Here is a 14451-nt window from a genome sequence, read left to right as displayed (position 1 = left end):
CCCTATATTTCACAATAGATGACCGTTTAGATCGACACGAGGTGTGTGTACTCGCCTGTTCAAGACGTCAACTCGCATCTAGACTCAGTGTTATGCCAACGGCAAAGACTGGCTCCCCTTGAGACATCGGTGATCTCCCACTAGGTGCAACAGCTTCAAAGCCTAGCCTAAAATGCTATCACGCTGAACCACGATCTGAGATTCAGAACAAGGTTCGATCGAAGAAGATCTGCATATCCTAGTCTACATAGAGCTATGAGAATTGCCACATTGGGATGTTGGGCCTCGAGAACTGAACACAACAATGCAATGTCAATGTCTCGTGCCTGATCGTCATATCGAACGATTCTAGTGCGTGAGACACGCAGAAACCGACCTGTCAGGTCTTGGCAGGAGACCATACCAGACATCTTCGTCGAGCATCTGGCAGATCGATCCCGGCCGAACGGATCAGGTTGTAGATGTGATAGTTGGGAGGAAAGAGACGACAACGCCAACAAGCAACGTTGAAACATACCACTCTTTCCCTCTGCAAGACGGAGTCCGGCAGCGAGAACCCACCATGCAGATATAGGAACCTAGGAACGAAAATCTATGCATGGCACGAGGTTACTAGCAGAATAACCCACTTGTTCCAGGCCCATATCGACAAGCTCAAGGGATAGCAACGGCATTGTGCGTCCTGCATCACCACCAACAACCTTTCGGGACCGACTCAAGGCCCTAGAGATTCACGTACATGACGATCCTGGAGGAAGCTGACACGCCCACACCCATTGCGGGGGTGTGCAAAGCTGAGAAGTATGTACACCAAGAATTGCTTTTTCCTCTCCAGGTCCATGGTCACTTCTGGGCCTCCCTCGTGAACATCAGCCGGAGCACCCGAGACTCAAGACTCAGCTCCTAATTATCGAATATATCTCGGAATCTCTAGAGTAGTGGAATTCACATGGTGATTTATCACAACAGAAGCACCGAGCGGCGAGTAGAAGAGGAGAGGGAAGAGAGGACAGCAAAGGACGCGGAGCTAGGGCGGTCAAGTGATCGTCACGGACTAAACTGTAGAAGTCAGTGAACGGTGTTTGAGAAACACGCATGGGAGATAATAGCCCAGTGTCCGTTCGCCTTGTGAAAACGGTGTTCTACGTTCGATCCAGATAACGACGGCGCTCTGAAGAGGGCGTTGAGATATCCAAAGATCGTCAAAAGGAACGCGCCGAGCCGAACTGAGCTGGACATTAAGTTCTTACTGCTCAACTGAGATTCGCAGTATTGAACAAGTCTTCTATTTTCGCCGCGGGTTTTCAGTATGTATTGATTTCGCTCTGTATAGATATCAATTAACAAGCATATTCAATCGGGTTAATGTGATTCGCTAGCGAATGTGCAAAATTGAGGTTGCAGACGTCGGGCTGTCGGTACGCTGCTTGGTTGGTTCGTCGGCTATAGATACACTAGACCGAGGTACCAGAATTCCTCTTCTTTGCAGGTTATTTCCTGCGGGTGATGTGGCAGCGGTTTACTGTAAGGCATGGCCACATACAGAATCTGCATATGTCATGTATTGGCGATCTAAAGCACTGATCTGCAACGCGATGTTGATACTGGACAATCGCCAAGAGCAACGGATCTTTACTAGCATTAGTTAGCTAAAAGGGTCCCCCTCGCGACCTCCGGACTCCAAGGGGAGTAATGTAATTGACCGGTATACGATGGGCCAACAAAACGATGCTATAGATTAGACACACGTGAAAACATCTCTGACATTGCAATCCTGGAAGAACTGACCTGCCCGCGCCCTTTCAAGGGCTGCAGTTGTCAAACACATGCCATTCTCCGCGTGGGTGCAGGGATGAGCATCGTGGGACCTACTTGTTTGGGTATTTGTTGTGCCCTGACCATGACAGACTTCAGGGGGGTTTTCGGTTTGTCTGTGTCGTGGGCTCATCCTAACGTCCGCAATGCAAGGCAATATCCGGTGATTTCTTTTGACAAGTGACCATCGGGTCTTGTTCCAGGTAAGTAAGGTCGGTCAGTGTCTAAGTACTTTTTTCGTGTGATTGTCCAGGTAAGAGAGGGTTGTAATTAAAAGGGCATCGACAGGGGGGAGTGTTGTTGTCTCTGCGTATACGTATCGCTTCCTTGTCTGACAAGTTTCAGCAAAAGAAAGTTCAGAAACACAAAAACGAAACATGACAACCAAGTCTTCATCACAGGATCACTCACGAAGGATCTCATTGGAGTCTTGACCTGACCAGGGGGAGGCGACCCGGCCCACCTCTACTGGGGCCATAGTTTCTTCGTCGAAGGCTTCTGGAACACCTGTCACAAACCGGCCCCTCTGGTTTGGCCCCGTCTGTCCGTTCTCTTGGCCTTTGCCCCGGGTGAGTCCTTTTGTGAGCGGAGCCCCAAATGGCGGCCTAAAAGCCGCAAGGGTACTGTTACTCTGTAGTTAGTCTAGAGTCTGTAAAACCCAACCTGACTTTGTCAAAAATACTACGCACCTTATAGGCTAAATGCTGTCCTATGTCGTATCCGCTCTCGGTAGCGGATGGAATATCCACTGCTCCGGAAGCGAGACGACAAATCAGATCAAGTCAATTATTGTGCTGTGTGTGAGCTGTGTTCTCTTGCTTCGAGTAAACGTGCACGCGACATCCAGGGAGACAATGTGGAACAGGCCGAAGAAACAACGGCAATTTGTCTCAAGTGTGCTATTCCCCTCTCGTACAGAGTACAGAGAGGTATGTACTCTGTAGTTGTAGCGACATTTGTGTCTTGATGTTTTTCTCAAGTGGAGATTACCATCCCAACCTCTTGATCGGTGCTGTCAAGACAAACCTCTGTCAACACAATCCCTCAGGATTAGAGTTCCCCGCGTAAACGGCTCTGTTCTTTTCCTTTAGTTAGTTAATCAAGCCACACGGACGGAGCAATGAAACACTGTAACACAGCATAACCGTCTGTCCGTGTCTGTGCGAACACATCCTTCTCGTGTTGTTGCAAAAGGTGCTTGTCATAATGACCGTGATCAACTGCCGCCCAGACCCTATTTGGGTTAGAGGCCGTAGTTTGATAGGCTCTCTTGGCTCTACGTTTCGTCGCTGAAGATTGCGATGTTACAGTATCATTGATAGCTTCAGTATTGGTCCTCGTCACCGTTCGAGTTGAGTGCTAGCTTTGCTTGTTTGCCCGCTCGAGCTGCTCCAGGTCAGATGCAGTCACGTCTAACTCGGTCCTTAGGAAACCGTCCCCAGTCAGACCAAGAGTCCGAGGACAACTCTTTTCTCCGACAAAACGTCAAAGATCCCTGACCTTGTTACTTCAACTGACGCTGGTGCACGCGATGGTGGAGTCTTTTATCGGATCGGTTCTCCATAAGTGCCTCAACATCGGGATTCTCCTCATGAGTTGATCCTCTAGACTTTCTCTAGAAGCTGCCCCGACGCAGGCTCGGCTTTTGCTCCTTAACGCGTTCCCGTTTCTTTTCCATCGTGTTGTACTCGGAGTGATTGTTAGGGAACAAACAGGGTTTCCACTAACCGAGAGAAGGATCATATTGGACTTGAGAGTCTCTCATCAGGATGGCTTACATATCCAGCCTTGGCGTTACTGAGAAAACATGCCTGGCATCTGCTTCATTGGCCATTCTCGCCGTCTGGTCTTGTTTAAGTCAGGACTAGTCGAGCGGAACAGGGTCCACTAGCCACGGCACATACATAAGTTCATCCAGCCGATGCTGGGAGACTTTGTTGAAGGATTGAGAAGGGAAGTTGACGGACAAGTGACAGGGTTAATAAAAGGTTATTCTCGTCGTAAATATCTAGACTAGTCCCTGTGACGAGTGCTGAAGCAACGGACCGCGAACCCACCCACCAGCAGATCGGTTATCCAATGGACTGGAAGACCCTTGTTGCATTGTTTTCCGCTGGTGTGTAGGAGAGTTGCCGGAGCTGTTGGTGTTGATAATTAATTGTCAACCGCAATGCAGTGGGTCATGAGGCAGCAAAAAGCAAAGAAAGAGATAGAGGGAGCTGAGAATATTAACCATGCCCATATCTTGGGAGCAATGGCCATCACCATCACGGTCATTTGTCATTGAGGCAATTGTTCCCTTGGAATTCAGCCTGCAGTGAAATTTATCAAAGCGGTTTGTCTGCCTACCTAGACTGGAGGTTCGTCGTCATAGAAGGGTAAGTCCCATTTGTGATGGTTGGACACTAGGAAGATTAGCCTAGCGCATCCTGAAATTTACCAAGTTGTGGTTTTCAAGAAATTTCTGTGCTGCATATCATCCGTCTGTTGTTGACTCGAGCATGAGGTGCAAACTTGGTTGGGTTGCCAATATTAGACACTCGGAACTGACTTAATAGTCTTTGATATATGACGAAGCTCGTAACCCCAAACATGTCATCTTCGCACAGAACGCATAGCACTCCGATGGCTCGCACGTTTATTAGCACCAGGGGCCAAGTTTGATTGTTGTTAGTTTGGTGTTTAAAGACGACGTGCCGGTGCCGCGCTGGGCCTTGCTTGGTACCCTAGACTGACTAACTGCAGCCAAGTCGACCTAGTAAACAGCCACTAATAGAAAGAGAGAGAAAAAAAAGAAGCCCGGGCGGCGGCACTCACTCATCAACTTGTTGACCTGCACTTGCGCTTGCACGCACTTGCACTGCATCGTACTGGAGTCGATGAATCCACTCACACAGTTGTTGTCAATGCTTGGCCTTTCCACCTGTGCCTGTTACTGTACCCACCTCATGGAAGCAATGGAGCCCATTTTCTCTTCTCCCCCATGTTCCATTGCCGCGTCCTATTGGATCCCATTCATTGAAATATCCATCCCATGCCTTCCTCAAACGGTTTCTCTGGTTCGTTCGCGAGGGGCCTTGTCTTAAAAAACGCCCACCCCCACAGCAAAGCCACGAGCTTCAAGTTGACATCCGTTGATTGAATTCAGAGGAAAGAAACGGCTCAACTCTGTTCAATTCAACTCTACGCATTGGATGCTGATGACTTAGACGACCTCAAGTCACTATCAACTCTCTTGTGACACCCAGTTCCTAGGCATCGCCATCTCCTTCAACCTTCCCGGGCCTTGGACTAAACCTTGTTCGCCTTTTTGGTCGTTTCCGTCGAATCCCCTCCAATTGCCGTCCTTCTCGTCCTCATTCTCGATACGATCTTTTGGCTTCCCGTTCGTTCCCCGATACTACCTGCACTGCAATTTACTTCACTTCACTGCACTGCACTGCAGCCGCGCCTTTCCGCCTTCCTCTCACCAATCGTTACTAATTGCCCCTCTCTCGCGACTGAACTCTACATATCTCACCCTCGCAACTCAAGGTTTTGTCTCGTCTCATATAGTTATTCATCGGCTACCTGCCCAGATACGTTACTTGACGGACGGACGAGCTCGCTTTAACTTTCTTTGTTGGACAATCCTGCCCGGAGCAATTGCACTAGCAGCTAGCAGCTGTACGGTACCTTGCCCTGGCCTGACCGGGTTCCAGCCAAGAAGAGCTACGAGAGCAAACATCCTCCAGCTTTCTAATAAAGATAGTCCCTGGCGCCAGCATTCAACCATATCAATTGAAACGGATTCTTCAGCAAGCTACTCGTCTACTGTAGCCCTACTGCACTGCGCAGCTGTAGCCGACCTGCATTGCACTTTGCTGCACCCACCATATCGCACAACAGCACTTGCCTGCCCTACGCTCTTGACGATCCGGCCCCTGCTCGCCCTGCACGTTTCGCTTCCGACGACTCTACCGTGTTGTTATTATTCTATTGCCGCATCGCTCCGAAACAGCTTCAGCTTAAAGTCAAGCTCACATCTCTCCGACCCCCTTCGCCGTTCCTTGTGCGGTGTTTCGCAGCCTATAAGGGAGATACCATCCTGGTTTCGCAGCCTCGATTCAGCAGCGCTCTTGTTCGTTTCTCTGCCGCGATTCGATCCTGAGACGATACGTCATGACATACATTGTAAGTGTACAACACAAACTTCTATCATCTCAGTCATATCTCCATGTCTTGTCTTGTCTTTGCTTTGCTTTGTCTTGCCTGCTTGTCTGTACAACCACATGCCAATTCCTGCCACGTCCGACGTCGCACCCTCCATCCTCCGCGCTGCTTCCTCCGCCCTCCACGTCCCTGTTCAACCGACGCCCTGGTCAACGAGGGCATCACACGCCATGCATTCACTTCACATGGTCGACATCTTGTCTCAGAACATCCCTGTCAACCATAATTGCTTTCCTCCTTCAGCCTTTATCTCTTTGCGCATTGGCATCAGTTTGCCTTTGCTATCGGCATTGTCCGTCCTGTTGGGTCCAGACATTTCTGGTACCTTTCCCAAGATCTGGATATTACCAACCATGACCCCGTACACACACCTTTTTTTCTATCATATGTCAAAGTTTCATCCCATCCCATAGCAACCATGTCTTTTCTTGTCTCTCATCGACGTTGCTTCTTCACGTTGCTCTGAACCTACCTTACCTTACTTTTATCCTCCTTAGCTTTATCCTCACATCCTTTTCCCTTTCCACACCCTCGCTTCCTGGCTGCCTTCCGTTGACGGCCCGTCTGCCGTACCTCCTAATGGCCCCCGAGCCGCCCGCTATCTGTCTGACATGCGCTTTCACTCTCGCTTTCACACACCCTATTCCACCTGCGTGCTTGCCTGCCCTTTCATCTCGTCGCGTCCCATCCCACAGCCCACGCACCCAGACTTGTCTGTACACACCCTTGGCTGGGCACGAACAATACACAGGCGCACACAGACTGCGCATACATCCACACCGCTTCACCGCTCGATTATGACTGTCCTGCCCTCGATATGGCGCTGGCAATGGCAATACCTTGGGCAACCATGATGCTTCGCTCTGGAATCCCAACTCACCGAGTGCCACATCACTTCCATCCCTCAGCCCCATGACCCCATCAACGGCCCGTTGCCGATAGGAAAGAGGAGAGGGTAACCAAAACAAGCTTCATCAAGACACCGAGATATGCCACATTCGCTTTGTTCTATAATACCATGTCTCCCATGGGTGCCCCCTTGCAACCATCCTACTCCGAAGTCTATTTATCCATTCATGCTCATGTATCCCTGTCCCACAACGTCATGGGCTCTGAGATGATATACACTTTAATATCCATCTCTTTGTTGCTATGATCAATTCCCCTTTTACAGCTTGTGCTTTATCCCATCCTTCACAGCCTTTTGCTCTTGCGCCCGCTACCTCGCTCAAATGCGCAACACGCAATCACTAATGCATTCTTTCCAGCTATGTCTTGCTCATTACTGTGACCTTCATGGCCCGACCCCTTTGATGGTCACTGAGGGCCTGCCCGCATCATGCACCGTATGCTTTGAAGACGGCACAGAAACTGCCGATGACCGACCGCGAACCAGCCCGCATGCTTCCTCGACCGCTCTCAACGAAGCTTTAAAGAACCTTGACCTTTCTCGGAGCACTTCGGTCCCAGCTTCTGAACAAGATGCTCAGGCGCAACGCGCAAAGCTATTGCGAAACTCCAGCTCGAATACTGGCGCAAACGCCAGTGCAATCGATACACCTCCCGAAAGCCCTCGACCAGCCCCTCCTCACCCGCGCCGCGATTCAAGTTTCCGGAGAACTTACGATGAGACGGTCACGAAGAAGCAAGGGCCTTGCGATAACTGCGCAATGACCTTGCCGCGACAGCAGGCGGGGACAAATAGTCCTCAACTGGCAAACAACGCCCGTGGGCCAACGTTGCGCACGCGTGCGCCTGCGGAACGGGTTTTTGGTGCTTCAGGCCAGGCCTCGCCTCCCAATTCGCAAACCTCGAGCGATACGGATGGGGAGCGGGACGAAGACCCTCGGGCTCCTCGTCATAGAGTGACGCCCTCAGTCAGCTCACGCAACACTTCGCGATCAAGCAAAAGTGGTGATACAGGCAATTCGACCGCGGCCGAACGGACACCCTTCCACCTCCATTATGTCGACTACACATCTACACACGCCCCGGTCCTACCCGACTCTTTCTCCCTAATTCGTGCTTCTTGCTTGCGCACTCTATCCTTCGAAACTTTGCCTCGGGCTCCTTCAACAGCAAACCCCACCTCGCCCGTTATGACTACTTCTCCGGCCTTTGTTACAACACAAAGCGCCGGCTCGGCTGTCACAGGCGGCCCCATCTTTTTCGGCGACGCCAACGCCGGTTACACGACGGCTTACATCTTCCGTATTCCTGATGTACACGCACGTGGCCATAAGCGAGTTTATGCCTTCTTGGCGTTAAGTACTCACCGAGAGCGCTTAGCCATGAAGACATTTGCCGTGGTCTCGACAGCGTTCCGTGACTTTGCTACATGGATTCAGCAACTGGCTGAGGCTGAGGCCGAGCGAGCGGCCGAGAACTCTCCTATTGGCAGCAGCATCTATGGGGGTGGCTATGCACCTCCACATCCGCCTGTTGAATCCTCTGGAGGTACAGATCGCAATGGCAGCAGCTTTCTGACAGGTGGTAGCGGGTTCACCCGACGCATGGGTGGCGGACCTGGTGCCTCGGCCCCTAAAGCCCGCGGTCTCGCGGAGATTGTTGGACAGCCTGATATCTTTATTGAGCTACACCGACGTTTCGTTCACCTGCTTTTTGAAGTCGGCGTTACTTTGAGCTCGTAATGAGCTTCTTGTGCCTATTGGCATGCTCTATACGTTTTTTCTGCTTGGGCACATGCGCAAGTCATTGCCTTGAGTCAATGTTCTCCATCAACCTACCTGCCTTACTGGGATGACCTGGGTTGTTGCAGATGTACCCAGCCCTACCGATGTTACTCTACCTGCCTGCACCAATAATCTCGAGTCGGCCAACGCTCGGCTCCTCTTTTTCTGGCACGATGATTCTTACATGAGTATGACTACATACACAAGCTTATATCCGAGAGCCATGGTCATAGCCAATGGTTAATAACTGAACGAAGCAATGGTTCAAATCGATAGCTGCAGTCTTTTGGGAGCTTCAGGTTCCTACCACACTTTCTTTCCCTTTTACCACCAATGCTTGAGGTTTCTTGGTTGCGGTGCCTTCGCCTTCCACCAGACCGGAAGATATACCCTGGTAGCCGATGTTGCCAAGAACCTCTTGCAACTGTATTCTTACATTTTTCGCCTTTGGAAGGGCTCCACGGCGTTTCTCACCTGGCATCTTCTTGGCCGGGTATCTGATTACCCCCTACGTTTTTAAGCGTGTTGATTGTTTGTTCGGTTCTTCTGCTATGGTGTACAGAGATCCCGTCAGGACGAGGAATTCTCAGAGGAACAAGCGGATCAAAATAGACTGGTAGTGAATAGGAAAACAAAAACGAAAAGATGGTAAGGATTGATGGAGTCAAGGGAAAACATATGTATTTTATTGTTGGTTCTTTATCTGTACTTGTCTGTGGCTTCTCTACGGAGATGGAAATGCTTTTTATGTTCATATAGATTTCTTTTTTAAGCGCAATATTAGACATGGAATGCTGAGATGGCATGGAACGAAATGAAAAGCACTTTCTTATACCTGTTTATGTGTCATGGTTGGTGGTTGTCTTCCATGTGAAATATTCTCAAGCGGTGAATTAACAAAGGGACGACGCCTGTACCACGCGCATATTCAAGCCGGAAGAAACTATTCTAGTCAAACAATAACTGCGGCATAGCCAAGCTTGGTTCGAGTGTACGCATAATTTGACGGTCTCCTCAGTTGATCTCGCGGAGTATTGGATGCTCGTGAGGTACTGGATGGGTCTACAGGCTTGTGTAGGTGACTAGTCTACCACTTATGCAAGCCAACATATCACAGCTGAAATCAAACCGCAGACTCTTGGAACAGGAAAGTTGTTATCGCTGGTGCCAAATCGGCACGTTGATTAATCCTAGTCTAGCTTCTCTAGCTTCTCAAACTCTTGGCCATCCCCATTTGTATGGTCTTATCCCCTCCGTATATGCCCTTGGCCCAAAAGTTCGAGTATGTAATGCAGTGTGGTTGACATATGAGAGCTTGTAAAGCGGAAATGACGACCGATTTGATTTATTTGTAGAAGTCGAACTTGTTCTCTTCGCCCGTTCCCTTGACCTGGCTTGAGTAGGCGTCCTCGAGATCGGTCTGAATGATGTTGTATCGGTTTTTACGGACGGCACGTAGACCTGCCTCCTGCATAATAGCAGCGATAACCGCACCGGACAGAGGATCGTTTCGGACGATCAAAGAGTCGAGGTCAACCTCGGGAGCCAGACTCATCTTGCTGGCAATGGTGGAGAAGATGAGACGGCGCTCACGTCGGTCTCGTAGCGAAGGGAATTCGATCTTTCGATCGAGACGTCCGGGTCGGAGGAGGGCAGGGTCCAGAGTATCAGCTCGGTTGGTGGCCATGATGACCTTGACGTTAGCAGTCTGGTCGAAACCATCCATCTGGTTGAGTAGCTCAAGCAGAATACGCTGGACTTCTCTGTCGGCACCAGTTTGAGCATCGAATCGTTTGGTGGCGATGGCGTCGATCTCGTCGATGAAGATGATGGCGGGGGAGTTTTCGCGAGCCATACGGAAAACATCTCGGACCATTCGGGGGCCCTCACCCAGGTATTTCTGGACGAACTCAGAACCAACAACTCGGATGAAGTTGGCAGTGGTCGAGTTGGCGACAGCCTTGACTAGCATAGTCTTGCCGGTACCGGGAGGACCGTACAGAAGAACACCACGAGGAGGGTCGATACCGATCTGCTTGTAAAGGTCGAAGTGTGTCAAGGGCAATTCAACAGCTTCACGGATCTCCTGTTTCTGCATGTCCAGACCACCGACATCGGCGTATGTCACATCGGGCTTCTCGTCTGTGCCAAGCATGGCAATGGAGGAATCGGCCTCGGGAGGGAGGATGTCGACGAGGGCGTTGGAATGTCGGTGGAGGGCGACCGAGGATGAAGCCTTGAGCTTCTCACGGTCTAGGGTGGAAAGGATTCGGACTACATAGTTACTGCCAGTGCTGGACTGAACTATACCGGTACTTTGGTAAATGCTGGTTAGCTAGTATTGATAGATGATTGCGGAGAGAAGCATACTTTTGATCAATGGCCTCCATAAACTGCCCGATCACTAGTGGGACACTTTGGATTCGCTTGATCTCTTCTTGAGCTCGCACCAGCTCACGCTTGAGACTCCTGCACGCAATTAGCACACTGTGATTAAGCCGAGGCTCTTGCGAATGAATTACCTTTGCTCATCTTTGATGTACTCTTCTTGCAACTGAATGTACCTGTACCGAAGCTATCAGTTCCCCGCCATTTTGCGATATCTGGGACCGGGATATCGTACTCGAGTTGCCTCTGAAGCTTCTTCAGGTTCGCGTAATCGTCTCCCCCATCGGTAGACACACCCTCGAAGTTGTCAATGGTGGGAATGGCTGAGTGCGCGGCCCTCTTGTGAGGCGCCACTTGGTTTGCTGGGTTTTCGACAGCGACGTCACCCATCTTTGCGCTTTTGGTGTTGTGAGGGTTTGCGGATAAGACTCAAAGAATATCGGTATAGTCTAATATGAGCGTATTATTTCGTAAACGATTGTATTCAGGGAGTGCACAGCTTGATTATTGTTTTGATGGTTGAGGGAGTGATGAGCTGCTTCGAGATGATGCCAGGCGCCAGCAACGACGACGACGACGATGGTAGCTAAGGTAAGCTAGCGCGATGGTGTCCTTAGTCATCCAAGCGGCTCGCTGTAGCTGCACGTGACTTCACTACGTCAAAGAACAGAACAATGAGGCCAGTGAGGATCCACCACAAAGTAACCTTGATTGGTCCACGGTTTGACCTTCCAGGCAGGGCGGAGCGGAGTTACAAGCTTGCAGCAACTGCAAGGCTCCAATTGCTTCAGTGAACCAGATTGGCTGATTCGATGGGGGATCTGCCTTCACAAGGACGTGGGGACCCTGAGGTGACTGTTTCTTAGGTGTTAGTGGGGGCTGGTATGGTACATGAGAGATACAGTGGGTGCCGTGCCGCTGTACTTTGGCACTTGACCCTTCTGAGGCTCTTGAAGCTGGGGAATGGCTTAGCGGCTGAGCTTGAATCAGTCTAACGTTGATAGATGGCGGGTATTGCGGTGAGGTATCCATCGTCTCATGGGCATCAGTTGGTGAGAAGGTTATGATAAGACGGCCCCGCGATGTATATGCAGACGACACGAAGGATTCTATAGAATGGAAAATATTACCTTTGAGCATTTGCTTGGAACTCGCGATAAAGTGTCTGGTGTTTTGCCATGTCCTTCATCTGCATCTACACTGTGAACATGTATTTCCCCTGCACAGTTTCATGTAAGACCAAGTACTTTCTTGTACTGTGGCTTATCTGGGTCGGATCAGGTCGCTCATCCACGGGATGATGCGGCAGTGATTCACTGGTCGGCGGCCGAGGAGTCAGTTCGGTCACACTGGACTGTATGAAACCACATACCTACTACGTTCTGTTACCCTGACTTGTTGAGCCTCTAACAAACTTAACTTCTTTTTTTTCCTTACTCACTTCTTCCCTTTGTGCATTTGCCCTCCCACAAGCTCAGTCCTCTACAAACCTTTTTTAACGTCCTTTAGACTATACTTTCACCATCCGACGTCTTTCCGTTGCGTCATTCCACCCCTCGACATAGTCATCTGCTCTCCTCCTCGCCCTGCCATCGACGACTTGGCCGACGCCCGTCCCACGCCAATACCGCAGATACCAACCTGTACCCCTCGTTTCATCTTGGGATCTCTTGCAACTTAACTCAACTCAACCTCAGTCATTGTAATAATGTCATCCTCTATTGCCATCCCCGCCGGCCCCTCGGCCACCCGCCCGTTTCATAAGGGCACCGGCTCTTCTACCAACAGCCCGTTCGGTACATCACCATCGTCGTCCCCGCCGTCAGCTGGCAAACTCAAGGCTCTTCATAGCCGCCGCCCGAGTCTTCTGAGTATGTTGAAGCCTGATTCTCTGCACAACGTGACCGGCGTTGCAAAGCGACTGCCTTATCATGACCTTTTCTTTGTACTAATCCAGCCTCGCTTTAGGCTCTTCTCTCTCTAAGCAAGAATGCACCGTTATTAACATCGGCGATCCTGAGGGACCTCCTCGACTGGTAAGCCTTGGGACTCAAACATTGTCCAATCTGATCCAACTGACTGACTGACTTCTGTAGATCTCTTACCTTTCTTCGAGCCAAGGTTTCGCCTGGAACCCTGGTATGTTAAAACCGAGCATGATTTATTGTGTGAGACACTAACATGAGGCAGAAATCTTCCTCCCGTCTTACATCGACTGCGACTATGTTCCCCTCGAGAATCGCCGCGATCCCGTGCACGAGATCGTTCTGAGCGACGACGAGTCAAAGAACATGCTTCCTCATTAAATCGCCCTGCATTACACCGTATACCCGGACCAGGCTACGATAGACGTTTCCCTTCTCACGAGATTCCCGATTGAACATTGTCTCTTTTCACTATTCGACTATACTTTCTCACGGCGTTAAGATTCCCACGGTTCTTCACTTTTCCTCCCTCCAGGCGGCGAGATGAGTCGACAAACACACACTTGTTTCAGCCTGTGCGACAAATTGGCATTGTTTGATGGAGTAATTCGGGACAGGGTCCCCGGTCGTTCGACTTGACAGCCTCACTTTCTGGGTTTGGCTTTGATGGAGTATCACAAGACATGGCAAAGCATTCATCACCTCCGCACCCGGCACATACTGGGGATCGGTATTTTGGAATTGGATGGGACAAGACAAGGCCTGGATTCGCGGGTACTGGGGTTTATTTCATTTCTGGGGTGTTTTATGCAGAATTTCGTTTTCTTGCTGGCACACATTTTATTGCTGTTGTATTTGACTTTCTGGGGGATGCTGGCGTTTGAGGATGAATGGGTTTTTGTTGTTAATTGTCTCTCAATTTATATTATCATCACTTGACTTCCTTGAACTGCACGTCAGATGACACCTGGGATGGTGATCCTCAACTGCTGGCACCAATCACCGACCACCCAGATGAGCCGGTCTCCTCCTCATCCGATCACTTGCCGGTCCGGAGCTAGCAAAATGGGGCGACGGGGGGCGATCGGGAACCTTGATGCCGACCATGAGTCCATAACCAAAAAGCAATTCCGTTTTGGGTTTACAGTCGTTGGCAAACCGACGTCTTACAGAGTGCGAATGGTTGTGATAGCACATTCTATACTCGAACAGATAAGACATATGGAAAGGCAATGTTCTCGTCTAAAGTTACAACAGCAATGCTTTATCGACTGGCCATTCAACAGTGTGGTCTTTGGCATTCGGACCGACCAGTGCTCATAGTTCTGACTCAACCGCTATTGCTAATGAAGACCGCCACGATTTAGATATGTGCATGTGTATCGGGGATGGAGAGTCCAATGGAAACGAAGTCTCTT

General features: G+C 50.1%; 4 protein-coding genes across 4 annotated transcripts; 2 read left to right on the top strand and 2 right to left on the bottom strand.

The window, feature by feature from the left end:
* Positions 1-2218: 2218 nt before the first annotated feature.
* FGSG_13921 (uncharacterized protein) lies at positions 2219-2771 on the bottom strand (the record flags this gene model as incomplete). Its single annotated transcript, XM_011327334.1, has 3 exons — positions 2219-2446; positions 2505-2563; positions 2732-2771. The coding sequence occupies 3 exons, from the start codon at positions 2769-2771 to the stop codon at positions 2219-2221; spliced, it is 327 nt and encodes a 108-aa protein (XP_011325636.1).
* A 4488-nt stretch (positions 2772-7259) lies between these two features.
* FGSG_10768 (uncharacterized protein) lies at positions 7260-8678 on the top strand (the record flags this gene model as incomplete). The annotated part of the gene is made up of 1 exon (XM_011327333.1): positions 7260-8678. The coding sequence occupies one exon, from the start codon at positions 7260-7262 to the stop codon at positions 8676-8678; it is 1419 nt and encodes a 472-aa protein (XP_011325635.1).
* A 1182-nt stretch (positions 8679-9860) lies between these two features.
* FGSG_10769 (26S protease regulatory subunit 6B) lies at positions 9861-11653 on the bottom strand. The gene is made up of 4 exons (XM_011327332.1): positions 11344-11653; positions 11243-11284; positions 11091-11189; positions 9861-11035 (listed from the first exon to the last, which is right to left on the bottom strand). Exons 1-4 carry the CDS (start codon positions 11496-11498, stop codon positions 10066-10068), a joined length of 1266 nt encoding a protein of 421 aa, XP_011325634.1. The 5' UTR covers positions 11499-11653; the 3' UTR covers positions 9861-10065.
* Positions 11654-12548: 895 nt separating this feature from the next.
* Positions 12549-13850, top strand: FGSG_10770 (uncharacterized protein). The gene is made up of 4 exons (XM_011327331.1): positions 12549-12979; positions 13077-13144; positions 13205-13247; positions 13299-13850. Exons 1-4 carry the CDS (start codon positions 12817-12819, stop codon positions 13412-13414), a joined length of 390 nt encoding a protein of 129 aa, XP_011325633.1. The 5' UTR covers positions 12549-12816; the 3' UTR covers positions 13415-13850.
* Positions 13851-14451: the final 601 nt, after the last annotated feature.

Source organism: Fusarium graminearum, chromosome 3 (genome assembly GCF_000240135.3).
Source record: "Fusarium graminearum PH-1 chromosome 3, whole genome shotgun sequence".
In the NCBI taxonomy this organism is placed as follows: Eukaryota; Fungi; Ascomycota; class Sordariomycetes; order Hypocreales; family Nectriaceae; genus Fusarium; species Fusarium graminearum.
This window is presented reverse-complemented; position numbering and strand designations above follow the sequence as displayed.

Coding starts and splice junctions, on each gene's coding strand:
- FGSG_10769 (XM_011327332.1), bottom strand. CDS start 11,498: ATGGGTGACGTCGCTGTCGAAAACCCAGCAAACCAAGTGGCGCCTCAC. Junction 11,285..11,343: donor AAGCTTCAGAGGCAACTCGA/GTACGATATCCC, acceptor GCTTCGGTACAG/GTACATTCAGTTGCAAGAAG. Junction 11,190..11,242: donor TACATCAAAGATGAGCAAAG/GTAATTCATTCG, acceptor AATTGCGTGCAG/GAGTCTCAAGCGTGAGCTGG.
- FGSG_10770 (XM_011327331.1), top strand. CDS start 12,817: ATGTCATCCTCTATTGCCATCCCCGCCGGCCCCTCGGCCACCCGCCCG. Junction 13,145..13,204: donor CTGAGGGACCTCCTCGACTG/GTAAGCCTTGGG, acceptor TGACTTCTGTAG/ATCTCTTACCTTTCTTCGAG. Junction 13,248..13,298: donor AGGTTTCGCCTGGAACCCTG/GTATGTTAAAAC, acceptor AACATGAGGCAG/AAATCTTCCTCCCGTCTTAC.